Source organism: Schistocerca nitens, chromosome 11, assembly GCF_023898315.1.
Source record: "Schistocerca nitens isolate TAMUIC-IGC-003100 chromosome 11, iqSchNite1.1, whole genome shotgun sequence".
In the NCBI taxonomy this organism is placed as follows: Eukaryota; Metazoa; Arthropoda; class Insecta; order Orthoptera; family Acrididae; genus Schistocerca; species Schistocerca nitens.
The window spans coordinates 119,667,687-119,683,545 of NC_064624.1; the positions used below are offsets into that span (position 1 = coordinate 119,667,687).

Genomic DNA, 15,859 nt, shown 5'->3' on the forward strand with positions numbered 1-15,859 from the left:
AACTAAAAACAAGTCCAAAAACTGGCCAACAGATGACTCTGCACAAGAACACATCAGTGACACTGCATAAGAATTGTGTACAAAATGAGCTGGAGCAAGAGGTGGCTCAGAAGCTCGATCAATTGTGACATGCTGGCCTCACCAGAAAAGACAGTGTTATTGAAGCTTTATTATCACAATGGAGAATCCACTACTGCAGCTTTGTGATCCTACTGCCATAAGAAGGATATTTGAAGGGGTAAAAGTCCTGTGACAAGTGTCACTGTTAAGAAAATGATCATGAAGTTCAAAGTTCTTAGATGATCGGCCAGGCACAAGTGCCACTGCTGCTCGGACAGTTCAGGAAGAAATGGAGACTATAGCAAGTTCATCTCCACACGGTGAAGTCAACACTCATGAAGTCACGAATCGCTCTGGCATTCCATGCTCCATTATTTGTGGAGCACTAAGTCGCATCCTCCCATGCTATCTGTACAAAACTAGTGTCATCATGAACTGTTAGCTACCAATTTTGTGACAAGGGCAGCATTTGCACTGTGAGCACTTCCAAAAAATGGGGGAAGATGACAATTGCTTGTCTAATCTGTTGTGGGTGTACAAACACCATTTCACACTCTGAGGGCCTCTCAACACCTACAGCTGCAGAATTTGAGCTACGGAAAATCTTAGAACTGTAATGGAAATCCTATTGTATGACAAGAAAGTCACTGTGTGGTGTGGATTTACCACATCAGTCATGATTGGACCCTTTTCTTCTAGGAAATGCAGGGTACTGCTTTTCAAACTTTCAGCATGATGGGTGCAAGGTACGCCAATATGTTACAGAATCGCATCTTCCCTAGCCTGGCTGATAAACACCTGCCGGATGGTACAACCTTTATGCAGGATGGCTTTTCACCCCATATCAATACACGTAGTGAGGATCACATGCTTGTCCTCCCTGGAACGCGTGATTACTGGTTGTGCGATTGCTTGTAGTTGCAAGGCTACTGTGATTGTCCGATCTCTTTAGGTATGCTATGAGGGTAATCCCGAAAGTAAGGTCTCATATTCTTTTATAAGTACATAGGCCTGTTTATTTCTACAGTGGTATACATCAGTTTACAGCTTGAACATTTAGCTATTTTTCGACATAATCACCATTTCTGTCGATGCATTTTTGTAGATGCTGTGGCAGTTTTTGTAGGCCCATGTCATACCAGCTCGTCGTTGTGCTGTTCAGAAACTTATGACCCTCTTCTTTCACCTCGTCGTCGGAGCTGAATCTCTGGGACCACAATTAACAAGACAGGCAGCTTCTTATTAGCAATTAACTCAGTAAATGCTGTCCCTGCATGGTATTTTTTGCCAATGGTATGTATGTCCAGATGTAAAAATGAAGCCTCTAAAATCCAGGGCTTGTCACATCAGCTTTTACCAAGTGAATTGCTAGTGCGAAGTTGTCTGTCCTCCTGAAATAGACTGGTTTAGATCTGGCCAAACTGTGGGCAAAGTTATTTGAAAACCACCATTTTTTGCAACTGGTTGGCTGTCCTTTATTGCTGTCAAAACTAGTGTGTCTGTATGTATCAGAGTGCTTTGTATCCTTGAGAGATGTTAGCTAGCCAAATTAGAAAAAAAATTGGGACTCATCCTTTACAATATATTTATAAAAACAGGATCTACAAAGCAAAAATTAAAACAAGACACATATTTTAAAGACATAAAAAAGTTCTGATCATCTCTCACTTGGCACCAAAAGCAAGAATACTAAGGTACATGAAAGTTAAAAAAGATATATAGGAAATGAACGTACAATTGAAACACGTGCAAACCTATACATCCCTAGAACAGATGTAGAAACATTTGGAACTTTACGAGATGAGAAATGAACAATTGGTGCCGAGTGCTGCCACAGGCATGAAAATTGCCTAGCTTAAAGAAAAAAACTAAAACTGGCCCTTACCATAATGCTTATAAACTTCCCATGGTCGTAGATGGCTGGTTAGCAAAACAAATAAAACATATCTGTGTGTCTGTTTTAGCAAGGGCAGGGAGGGGATGGGAAGTGAAAAAACTCAGTTACATAGTACAATGGTTTATTTTATACATGACAACTTTTAGAGTACATAAAAATAATGTTTTTGGTATATGGCTGTAAAATACACTTCTGTGATGATATCAGCACATTACAAGATACACATACATTAAACATGCATTACACAATCCAGACACGTACAACACTCAGCTACAAAACAAGAAAATAAAATTTCTGTGCATCACTGAGGTTGTTAATGAATATTACATAAAATATTTTAAACAGGTTTATATTAACAATAGCCATTCCTTAATGCTTAGAAAGTTTTACATTATGTATGCAAAATTTTGATTGTTTTGATATTTTTTTTCTTTACATTATGCTTAGTCTGATCTAACCACACATAGTACATGAAAAGAAAACACATGAAATTAGCAGTTCATGGCGTTTTTGCAACTTTGTGGCAGTGGAGTCACAAATGGAATTTTGGACTCATACCAGACAGAAAAATATGACATTTAATCAATGATTCTTGAAACAGCCTCATTTTCCCCACTTTTATATACAAATTAGCTTTGGTTTTACTCAGTTAATGTTACAATGCATTAAATTACAATTATTGAACAGTTTGATAATTATCTCCTTTCTCTCGTTCATTCACTCACTCACACACACACACACACACACACACACACACACACACACACACACACACACGTTTTATTTATTCTTGAAAATAAACTTTTTTTCTCCTGGCAACATGTTTACAGTAGGTGACACCATCTTAAAATATCTGAACAAAGTCAATACTTCACAATCCTTGCAAATTAGCTTTATTTTCTTTTTACTTGCAATTTGACATTTCAGTGATAAATACACACAAATGGAAGACATACTGTCGATGACAATATCCTTATTTGAATCACCTCCTAAGTGATTACTTAGATTCAGTGACCAAAAATTCAGAGGCCTTTTTATTTTCTTCAACAGACACAAAACTGGCCGTTCTGGACATGCTGTAGAGTGGGGCAGAAAATAAACCGCAAACTTCTATCTAGCAATTATATTCCCATTTAGCAACAATTTCAAACATGTATTTAACATTACAGCAATTGCAGATATACAATTAGTAATTTGTATTCTGTGTATCCACATGTCCTAGTTAAACAGTTCATAAACCATGTGTCTGATATACATAAAAATACTGAAACAATTCAGAAACAATAAGCATAATGTACACGATGTCAAAACAATTTCTTCTCTAACAACCAACGTGGTCAGTAGATACACACACATAACTGTGTTGTGTTTACACAGAATTAAGTTTGGTGTTAGTAGATCAGAGAAATAGCATAAACGAAATACAAGAGACTCAGCCAACTTTCCATTTCATTCTCAGATATCCAAAATAATGTTTTTAATAAGCCTGTTTGACCAAGATAATTTGAGTACAACAATTGTATATAAGTGGTATGGCAGAGATTTAAGACCATACTGGCTCACAAATTGTGCCATTACAGTCTTATGGCGAATTAAATGTTCAGCAAATTAGACATTTCAGCTGCGATGGTGTCAACATTTACATGGATGTAAATGAACCCATCACACACTGACTATAGTACTTCCACAGCAAGCATGTCATGTTCCCCAATGAACAGCAATGCCTTATAGATACAGTAATTTCAATATTAACTTTTGCCTCATTGAATTCCTGTTTGTAAATTAGCATTATTTAAAGGTATTTGGATGCCATTTTAAATTATGAAATTTGTATTTTTGGATGCTGTATTTGGTCTGGTTCACATTATTATGTCATACAGGCATTGCAAGTAAGCAATTTTTCTAGAGGTCTTTTTGTATCTAAGTAGAAAGCATGACATTAAATGCATGGGTATCCATATTTCATTCAAGTACTTAGATTGACAGTTCATGCATTAGTAACTCAGTTGTCAATTGAGTTTGTTCATAATTTATTTTCACTCTGAATTTTCTACATTGCATTACTTGGACCTCTTCTTAACATATAGTGAAATTCTGTCAGGCCCAACTGTGAACTTAGTGGGAAATGAAAGGCTTTAAAAATGTCAACTGAGACATATACTGTTAGAAGAGTTTACGCACAGAACATCACTTCCCGATACCAAAATTGTAGAAAATGCGACATCAAAACAAGTGCTGCAGAGTTAACAACTGAAATATGAAACAAAAATTATGCCAAACAGGAAAGGAAATAGGCCTATGCAAAACGAGTAAAAAGAATGGGTTTTTGAACCTTTTCAGATAGTCAGAACTGGATGCACAGATGAAGTGAAAAGTTTGGGTGTGCACATACAGCAGCAGAAAGAGTAATTGTGCAGAAACAATGGGGAATTACAGAGGGAAAATTGTAAAAGATTCCAAAGACTGGAATATGTGATATAGTATTGAAGATGGAGAGGTGAAGAAAGTTTGTTAGTATTTGGGGACATAGGACATTGCATTAAACTGAACAAAATACTTAAGAGAAGAATGAAAGCAAAATAATGCTCTGAAATTTGTGTTATGTTTAATTCATTCAAAGCATTCCAGATCCTAGTTTACAACGGAGAAATTGCATTATTCATGAGCACAATAAACACATCGATCTTCCATTAAGAACTACAGCTTCTGATGCTGAAAACAAGAAGCAAAACATGAAATATGGCAGTTTTATTGACCCCACAAAAATGCATATTTTAATAACAGATGTCAACAGTCAACAATATTCCATTATTGTTTCTGACATTGCGAATAAATGTCAGGTGCCAAAATCTTCCAAGGTTCACATTGTGAACTTTTTTCAAATTTAGAGTTACCACTGCATCATGTGGTACATGAGTAAATTTTGTTACATAACAAGAGAAATGAATTGCTGTTGTAGAATTACACAGACTTTGAATTGTGCAAACTCTGTTGCTCCCCACAAGTTTCATTCCATTGTCCTCCTTAAATCACTGTTTCCATTCAGTGTTTATTTCTAATACTTCATCCAGAGCACTGTAACTTTTTCTGCCTACGTATTGAAACTCAAATCCAAATATGCAGTCACACAGTACATCAGTCACTCCCTTTAAGAGGCTAAATGCAGCTCTCAGCAGTTCATGATGTGATACGAGGCAGTGAATGTAAACAAATGCAGAGTGGAAGACAATATATACTGGAGGTAGTACATGATGTTGGCTCAAGTGCTGGTGACATCATGTGTTGTGTAGCAGGATGCCTTGGTGCACACAGTATCAACTCGCTTCTCCTTGGTGTAAGTTTAGCATTAAACAAGGCACAGAAGTAATCCCTCACAACTGTGTCAAACAGGGCAGATCACATTTTGTTTACAGTGGCTGTCAAATGGGACAAAAGGCACTTCAGTTCCAGTGGTTGCTAAATGGGGCAAAAGCCTCTTACTCTACAGTTGTGTCAAACAGGGCACCAAAAACAGCCACAGTGGTGTCAAATGGCGCACAATGTCCCCTATTACTGTTTGTGTGTCACAGACTTCAGCCATTCTGACTCATGAGGCAGGTGACAGAGGCGACTGAGTGTGACCTGCCGTGGATGCCGACTGCGCAGAAGGAAGGTCGACACACGCCGCTACTCGATCTCCTCGACGTAGGTGGCGGGGAAGATGCCGACGACTCCGTTGAGCTCCCCCAGCCACCAGCCGTCTGCTTGCTTGCTGTGGATGCGTATCACATCACCTGCAAACACATAACAGCAATGAAAACATGTTACAAGACCATGCAAAAATGGCGAGTGAAAATGAAAATAATTTTCTATCTAAGTTCTACACTCTACTCACAACTGAATAAGTTCAGCTGAAGTAACATGCAATTTTCCCTCTCTTTTCCTTTTCTTCTGATAGGGAAATGAGTTAAATATATTTTATCATGTACAATAAGATATCAACGTCAACAGTTATGGGAAAAAACAGTCTGAAAACATCTCTTGTCAAAACTGGGATACAATCTATAAAAAAATAACATTGGGGATCGCTTTTATGGGATGCTAAAGGGTTCCCCACCGTTCTCAACATTTTCCTTGGGGACATCACTTAGCAGCATTCCTGTAAGTTATTTGTACATTTAATTCACAAAGGAGTTCAAATTCTAGATATTCAAGGGAACAAAGAAATATTAGAACGTGTAAAAAAAGTTCACTGGAAACAGATAAAAATGGTTTTAGATTCTCTAGATTTATGTTTATGCAGGAAATAATTGTAAGGATGTTAAAAAGTGCCCGTAAAGCAATACATTCTACACAGTCAAGGGTTACTCAGCAAAGAGTGGGGGGTTTGGCAAAAATGTAACACAACTAACAATAAAACACTTCTGTCACTTCACAACACTGTTTCCCACTATGATGCTTTTTTTAATTTTTTTTTTAAATTTTTTGGAAAACCTTAAACCAAAGGTCCGCAACAAACAATACTAACATCTTATTCTCTTTCTGAGCTCCGAATCTCACTCAATTTTTCAGGCACGCAAATAGGAATTTGCGATACAAGAATGTAATCTGGGCATCAAAATGGTCCTGTTGATAGATGGTAGTGCATGTATAGTGCATGCAGTGACTATAGTTGAGAAGTTAAAGAACATTGTAGCACCAACATGTACATTATGAAATAACTACTTTGCAAAACAGTATTGTACGCTGTGGGTAAACAGAATGAGGTAACAATGTTTTAAACAGACTGGCCTTGTATTTGTGAGGATGGAGATTCCATTATTCATCCGGCCATGATGATTGAAGTTTTCTGTGATTTTCCTAAATTACTTCAGGCAAATGCCGAGATTGTTGCCCAACTAGCTCTATAAATGGGTAAAAAAAAATGGAAATGATCGTATGGCATTGTTGGCTGGGAGGCCCAATTCGGGGGAGTTCGGCTACTGTATTGCAAGTCCTTTTTAGTTGATGCCATTTCAGTGACTTGCGAGTCAATGATGATGAAAATGATGATGATGGACACACAATCAAACCTGGGCCCCCTGCGTAGTAGGCGGTAATGCTACTGCTAGGTTACAGAGGTGGACTATAAATGGGTAAATACCTGTGTATATGAATTGTTTTTTTTGTGTGTTTTTTTTGTTCTGAAACTGTTATACCACAGCATGTCCAATATCTCTGTAAAATGGTTGACAACCAAATAAAACTACTGCTACTACAGAAGGTACATTTTACTGCACAACAAAGTAATATTTTTTTCTGTCTGGTCTACAAGTTCAAAGAGGCAATAGTGGCTACTTCTATGCCTATGTGTAAGATGTTATTAATCCAGCTATATCTGCACAATTCCTATGGGACTGAGAAGTTGAGGAATACCTATTATACGTTATGCACTGCTGAATGGTCCTGTGAATTTTCAGCTTAGTTCTGCTACAGATATTCACAGTATTACTTTGCGTGGCTGCCAGGTTAGAATTCTCAGTGCTCCTGTAACATTCTCCAGTGGAGCAACGATTCCTCAAGCTACTTGATCTCCTTTCTATCTCTCACTTGATTCAAGATTCTTTATTAACCACAGACTTCGTTCAGTAGAATAGGTTTAATTATTAAACATGCAACTGGTAAAAAGAATACTCTTCCAGAAAAATTCTTAAAATTTACTGCTGTTTCTTTAACAAAATTTTCAAACATTGGTATCAGCACTGTTTTTTTTTTCAGAAAGTTTCGTTATTGTGTACATGGGGCACTCCAACAACAAATTAAAAAATTTGAACATGATATTTTGTGGGAATTTCCCCAATTTTTTTCATGAGGTATCAAAGTTCCATTTGGGAATGAAAATTTGCAATAAATTTAAAGGGAACAAGTTGATGCAGATGAATTTAGGTCCACTTAAAAGAAAGCTGTATGAGGTATTACTCAGTGGCTGAATACATGCATGACAAACAGCAAACATGAGCTGGATACAATGTGTTACATCCAAGAAATATCCTTATAGTGTTATTATTTATTGTAGTGCTATTATTTATTAGTGTAAAAATCTTTCTAACTGTATTATAAATTTTTGACATGTCTCCTGTACGCAAACCAAATGGATTGAAAATGTACGTCATGAGATGAATAAAACACAATTCACACATGTGACTAGCACTGTGACTGTGTATGCTCTACAGTGCAAAACTCATTTTCAACATAACACAACACTGTATAGAATTCTGAATTTACTGCAGTCAATATCATGTTTCTGATAAAGAGCTTCTTAGGATTCACTTTGCTCTTTAATCTGGTCACTTCCTTTTCAGTTACCGAATTTCACTTCTATAACAGGAATGTCCCCATATCAGTACACTGTAGGAGATGTGTGAATAGGTAAAACTAGCATACGCCATTTTTGCGTGCTCAGTGACATCTGCTGCTGACGAGAGACCACAGCTGAGCTATTCTCTTGCAGATACAGCTACCAAATTCCTCTCAGATCAATTCGGAGAGGCAGGCAGTTTCATTGATTCACTCTATGCATATTTAGTTAGTCCCAGAGTTAGTTGATGTATTTTATCAGGATTACAGAGGAGTTAATTACTAGAAAACAAATTCACTGGTAGTTAAGATTTTTTTCTGGGACAACTGATGTAATTTAAGAGATCATTACAAAAACAATACCTGTCTGTTTTTTGTTTTCATGGTTTCAGTACATTGTGGTAACCATGTCTGAGACTCACCATTTGCAGCAATGAAATGTGGTGGCAGACACAGCCCCTATCTACATCTTCATCTACATCTACATTCTGCAAACCACCGTAAGGTACATGGTCGAGGGTATGTCCCATTGTGCCAGTTATTAAGGTTTCTTCTCCTTCCATTCACGTAAGGAGTGGAGGAATAATGATTGTTTGAATGTCTCTGTGCATGCAGTAAATATTCTAATCTTATTCTCACAACCCCTACATGAGCGATAGGGGGTTGTAGTATATCCCTAGAGTAATTATTTCAAGCTGGTCCTTGAAACTTTGTTAATACACTACTGGCCATTAAAATTGCTACACCAAGAAGATAACGTGCTACAGACGCAAAATTTAACTGACAGGAAGAAGATGCTGTGATATGCAAATGATTACCTTTTCAGAGCATTCACACAAGGTTGGCACCGGTGGCGACACCTACAACGTGCTGACATGAGGAAAGTTTGCAACCGATTTCTCATACACAAACAGCAGTTGACCGGTGTTGCCTGGTGAAATGTTGTTGTGATGTCTCGTGTAAGGAGGATAAATGCGTACCATCACGTTTCCGACTTCGATAAAGGTCGGATTGTAGACTATCGCGATTGTGGTTTATCGTATCGCAACATTGCTGCTCGCATTGATTGTGATCCAATGACTGTTGGCAGAATATGGAATCGGTGGTTTCAGGAGAGTAATACGGAACGCCGTGCTGGATCACAATGGCCTCGTATCACTAGCAGATGAGATGACAGGCATCTTAATCGCACGGCTGTAATGGATCGTGTAGCCATGTCTCGATCCCTGAGTCAACAGATGGGGACGTTTGCAAAACAACAACCATCTGCACGAACAGTTCAATGACGTTTGCAGCAGCACAGACTATCAGCTCGGAGACCGTGGCTGCAGTTACCCTTGACGCTGCATCACAGAAAGGAGCGCCTGCAATGGTGTACTCGACGACGAACCTGGGTGCACGAATGGCAAAACGTCATGTTTTCCTATGAATCCAGTTTGTGTTTACAGCATCACGATGGTTGCATCTGTGTTTGGCAACATCACAGTGAACGCACATTGGAAGCGTGTATCCGTCATCGCCATACTGGCGTATCACCTGGCGTGATGGTATGGGGTGCCATTGGTTACACGTCTCGGTCACCTCTTGTTCGCATTGATGGCACTTTCAACAGTGGACATTACATATCAGATTTGTTACGACCCGTGGCTCTACCCTTCATTCGATCCCTGCGAAACCGTACATTTCAGCACGATAATGCACGACCGCATGTTGCAGGTCCTGTATGGGCCTTTCTGGATACAGAAAATGTTCAGCTGCTGCCCTGCCCAGCACCCTCTCCACCAATTGAAAACGTCTGGTCAATGGTGACCGAGCAACTGGCTCGTCACTATACGCCAGTCACTACTCTCGATGAACTGTGGTATTGTGTTGAAGTTGCATGGGCAGCTGTACCTGTACACGCCATCCGAGCTGTGTTTGACTCAATGCCCGGGCGTGTCAAGGCCGTTATTACGGCCAGAGGTGGTTGTTCTGGGTACTGATTTCTCAGGATCTATGCACTGAAATTGCATGAATATATAATCACATGTCAGTTCTAGTATAATATATTTGTCCAATGAATACCCATTTATCATCTACATTTCTTGTTGGTGCAGCAATTTTAATGGCCAGTAGTGTAGATGTTCTTGGGTAGTTTATGCCTGTCTTCAGGAGTCTTACAGTTGAGTTCCTTCACTAACTCTGTGACAATCTCCCAAGGATTAAACAAACCTGTGACCATTCGTGCTGCCCTTCTCTGTATACGTTCAATATCTCCTGTTAGTCCTATCTGGTATGGATCCAACTCACTTGTGCAATATTCTAGAACCAGTCTCATGAGTGATTTGTAAGCAATCTCTTTTGTAGACTGATTGCACTTCCCCTGTATTCTACCAGTAAACCAGTGTCTACCATCTGCCTGACCCACAACTGAACCTATGTGATCATTCCATTTCATATCCCTACAAAATGTTACACCCAGGTATTTGCACGAGTCGGTTGATTCCAACAGTTACTTGTTGATATTAGAATCATAGGATACTATGTTTTTTTCATGTTGTTAAGTGCAAAAGTTTACATTACTGAACATTTAGAGAAAGTTGCAAATCTCTGCACTGTGTTGAAATCCTATCAAGTAGCAGCTCCTCTCAGATAGTACTTCATTATAGATAACCACATCATTGGCAAAAGGCCAGATTTTACTATTAATGTTGTCTGCAAAGTCATTAACATACACCATGAACAACGAGGATCCAAACACACTTCCCTGGGACACACCCCAAGATACTTCTACATCTGACAATGACTTTTCATCTAAGATAACATGTTGCATCGTTCCTACCATAAAGTCCTCAATCCAGTCACATGTGAGAAAAGTGTGAGTCGGGTTTGTCATGGTCGATGTTTTCAAAATCCGTGCTGGCAGGCATTGAGGAATTCATTGTGTTCAAGGTACCTCAGTATGTTTGAGCTCAAAATATGTTCTAAGATTCTACAACAAATCGATGTCAAGGATATCGGACAGAGGTTTTGAGGATCACTTCTATGCTTCTTGTAGACGGTAGTGGCCTGTGCCTTTCTCCAAAAACTAGGGATGGTCTTTTCTTTCTGTCCCCTAACTCAGCCACAAATTCCGAATAGAATCTGACAGGGATTGCATCAGGCCCAGGAGCTTTGCTCAATTCTAACAATTTCAGTTGTTTCTCAACACCACTAACACTTATTTCATTCATCGTTTCAGTGATGTGAGGATTAAATTGGGGCAATTCTCCTTGGTTTTCCTTTGTAAAGGAACATTTGAAAATGGAGTTAAGCATTTCAGCTTTTGCTTTGCTACCCTCAATTTCAGTTCCTATCTCATTCCCTACGGACTGTCTTATTCACTATTCCTAGAGCCACCATTTAAAGCCAGTGCTTGAAACTTTGTAAGTAGGCTTTATCAGGATAGTTGCATCTGTCTTCACGAGACTGTCAGTTCAGTTTCTTCAGTATCTCTGTGACACTCTCCTACGGGTCAGACAAACAAGTGAATATTCGGGCTGCTCTTCTCTGTATACATTTAATGCCCCCTGACAGTCCTATTTTGTACAGGCCTCACACATTTGAACAATTTCCTAGGATGGGTAGCACAACTGTTTCATAAGCAATCTCCTTTGTAGACAGACTGCATTTTCCCAGACCAATGAACCAAAGTCACCACCTTCGTTACCCACAACTGAACCTATGTGATCATTCCATTTCATACCTTCACAAACTGTTACTTCCAGATGAAACTTCCTGGCAGATTAAAACTGTGTGCCCGACCGAGACTCGAACTCGGGACCTTTGCCTTTCGCGGGCAAGTGCTCTACCATCTGAGCTACCGAAGCACGACTCACGCCCGGTACTCACAGCTTTACTTCTGCCAGTACCTCGTCTCCTACCTTCCAAACTTTACAGAAGCTCTCCTGCGAACCTTGCAGAACTAGCACTCCTGAAAGAAAGGATATAGCGGAGACATGGCTTAGCCACAGCCTGGGGGATGTTTCCAGAATGAGATTTTCACTCTGCAGCGGAGTGTGCGCTGATATGAAACTTCCTGGCAGATTAAAACAGATACAGTTACTTCCAGATATTTGTATGAGTTAACTGATTCCAACTGTGCCTCACTGATAAGTGCTAAATTTTATATTTCTGAACATTTAAAACAAGTTGCTAATCTCTGCATCACTTTGGAACCTTATCAAGATCTGACTCAATATTTGTGCAGTTATTTTCAGACAATACTTCATTATATGCAAAAAGTCAGTGGTTGCAATTAATGCTGAACATTTCTTGGGTATTCAGCTGAGCTTTGTCATCTAGAAGGCACAATATTTTGGCCAGCTAACTTCTTGCCATTTGCAGTTGTTCCTGGTGACAGATTTCTGCCGGGCAGCACATGTATCAGGGTCACTTCTACCATTAGGCAAGACTAGGCGGCCACCTTGGGTGGAAACATTTTAGGGATGGCAAAGGGTGGAAAAATTAATTTCAAATCGAACAGCAAAAAAATTGGGCAAGTGAGGAGAAAAAAATGAAATAGAGAAAAAATTAAAACATCAAATTGTTTTTAAAAGCATGTGGAACAGCTACTTAATAAGTATTTCCTACCTTTAATGAAAGTAAACACATTGCCCCTACCTACCTCAAAACTATAGCAGCCACTACTGATTGTGAATACAAAACAAACAACCACGAACTTTATTCATCTCTGTCAAGTGCGGCTGTGAACCACGTGCACTGGCTTGCCGTGAAGATTAGCAAAGAATTTCTGAAGTGTATCATGACTGTCTAATAAACATATGACGAATCTGAGTGATACTTTTCATATGAAATAAGTAAGAAATAGGAATAAAGTACTATAATTCAGAATATTACTTCTGATAAATTAAAAATGTCACTCATAGGGGTAACATATAAAAATAGAGCCACATTCTGATTTTGTACTGAAATTTCTTCGTGATTATGTACAAGAAAAAAATTTGAAGCCAAAAATTTACTGTAGAGAAGAAGGAATATTCCAAGTCCAGTAACTCTGCCTGAAGAAACAGTCTGGTGAAAAAAATGTTCTTAACAATTTTTTTTTTTTATTTTTTGGTAAGCAATCATTGTGTGCAACTCAATTGGCCATAAGCAGTCATCTGTAGCTAATGTAGGGCAACAGCCACAGAAGGGAAACAGCCATTGCCTTTAGACAAACACAACATCCACACCTCACCAGGATTCAAACCCGGACCAACAATGATCAGAAGCCGATCGCTTGGACCAATGTGCCACCAGTGTGGCTAATAAAAGTTGTAGAACTCTCAATAGCAATAATCACAAGAAAGTTGATGATAAAAAAGGAGATTTATTCCACATTCTAAAAATTTTTCAGTTAAAGCAAATAATCCCACGGTTACCTAGCTGACCTAATCTGAAGCTTCGGCATGTCTCCCATCAGTATAACTTAATTTCTAAATTCAAGGAAAAATTCATTCGCACCAGAAAACAGTTCCACAACTTTATTAGTCCAGTTTCTCGCAATTAATCTATATAAACGATTTTGGAGACAATCTGAGCAGCCATCTTCAGTTGTTTGCAGATGACGCTGTCATTTATCGACTAATAAAGTCATCAGAAGATCAAAACAAACTGCAAAATGATTTAGAAAAGATATCTGAATGGTGCAAAATGTGGCACTTGACCCTAAATAACGAAAAGTGTGATGTCATCCACGTAAGTGCTAAAAGGAATTTGTTAAAATTCAGTTACACGATAAATCAGTCTAATCTAAAAGCCATAAATTCAACTAAATACCTAGGTATTATGAAACTTCCTGGCAGATTAAAACTGTGTGCCCGACTGAGACTCGAACTCGGGACCTTTACCTTTCGCGGGCAAGTGCTCTACCATCTGAGCTACCGAAGCACGACTCACGCCCGGTACTCACAGCTTTACTTCTGCCAGTACCTCGTCCCCTAACTTCCAAACTTTACAGAAGCTCTCCTGCGAACCTTGCAGAACTAGCACTCCTGAAAGAAAGGATATTGCGGAGACATGGCTTAGCCACAGCCTGGGGGATGTTTCCAGAATGAGATTTTCACTCTGCAGCGGAGTGTGCGCTGCTATGAAACTTCCTGGCAGATTAAAACTGTGTGCCCGACCGAGACTCGAACTCGGGACCTTTGCCTTTCGCGGGCAAGTGCTCTACCAACAGCGCACACTCCGCTGCAGAGTGAAAATCTCATTCTGGAAACATCCCCCAGGCTGTGGCTAAGCCATGTCTCCGCAATATCCTTTCTTTCAGGAGTGCTAGTTCTGCAAGGTTCGCAGGAGAGCTTCTGTAAAGTTTGGAAGGTAGGAGACGAGGTACTGGCAGAAGTAAAGCTGTGAATACCGGGCGTGAGTCGTGCTTCGGTAGCTCAGTTGGTAGAGCACTTGCCCGCGAAAGGCAAAGGTCCCGAGTTCGAGTCTCGGTCGGGCACACAGTTTTAATCTGCCAGGATGTTTCATATCAGCGCACACTCCGCTGTGGAGTGAAAATCTCATTCTGGACCTACGTTTTACAATTACGAACAACTTAAATTGGAAGGGACACATAGAAAATGTTACGGGGAAGGCTAACCGCAGACTGCGTTTTATTGGCAGGACACTTAGAAAATGTAACAGACCTACTAAGGAGACTGCCTACACTACACTTGTCTGCCCTCTTTTAGAATACTGCTGCATGGTGTGGGATCTTTACCAGGTAGGACTGACAGAGTACATTGAAAAAGTTCAAAGAAAGGCAGCACGTTTTGTATTATCACTAAATGTGGGAGAGAGTGTCACAGAAATGATACAGGTTTTGGGGCTGGAAATCATTAAAAGAAAGGCGTTTTTCATTGCGACGCAATCTTCTCACGAAATTGCAATCACCAACCTCCTCCTCCAAAAGCAAAAATATTTTGTTGACATTGAACTACATAGGGAGGAACGATCACCACGCTGAAACAAGGGAAATCAGAGCTCGTACGGAAAGATATAGGTGTTCGTGCTTTCCACGCGCTATACTAGATTCGAATAATAGAGAATTGTGAAGGTGGTTCGATGAACCCTCTGCCAGGCCCTTGAATGTGATTTGCAGAGTCTCCATGTAGATGTAGATGAAACAAGCAATTGATGACAAGTTTGGCTGCACTGGTATTTTCAGTTGAGTTCTAGTTTAAAATATACAGCGAATTCTCCCTATTTCAATTATTTTGGGTACATTTCAGAAACTGATGGCCAAAGATAACAAATTGAGGACATTTGCTGCCTTCAATTAGTTATAAAGGAACTAAGGACAAAGCATGAAAACTGACGACTGTTCGCAGAAAATAAGGGTGCCTGGTCACCTTAGTTCAATAATTAAATGTGTAATGGAGATTTGCATTGTTGTGCTGTTGGATATTGATGGTGGTGGAGGATGGGGGGGGGGGTATCTAGGAGACCGATGGTATTTAAAAAAAAAAAAAAAAAAAAGGGAGCATCACTCATCGTTTTCGAAGTCTTGCCTAGGAAAGCAAAACATTTAGCAATGGCCCTAACTTGCATATTTTCTCTCTCTCTCTCTCTCTCTCTCTC

The 15,859-nt window shown here is 39.4% G+C and overlaps 1 protein-coding gene across 2 annotated transcripts in view; it reads right to left on the reverse strand.

The window, feature by feature from the left end:
- Positions 1–2,061: 2,061 nt before the first annotated feature.
- The window catches only part of LOC126213229 (nostrin), an 817,565-nt gene continuing 803,767 nt past the window's right edge, over positions 2,062–15,859 (reverse strand). For both annotated transcript variants that reach the window (XM_049940878.1, XM_049940879.1), the window contains one exon: positions 2,062–5,730. In XM_049940878.1, coding sequence (XP_049796835.1) covers positions 5,624–5,730 — 107 coding nt within the window. In that variant the 3' untranslated portion in view covers positions 2,062–5,623. The remainder of the gene's footprint in view (positions 5,731–15,859) is intronic.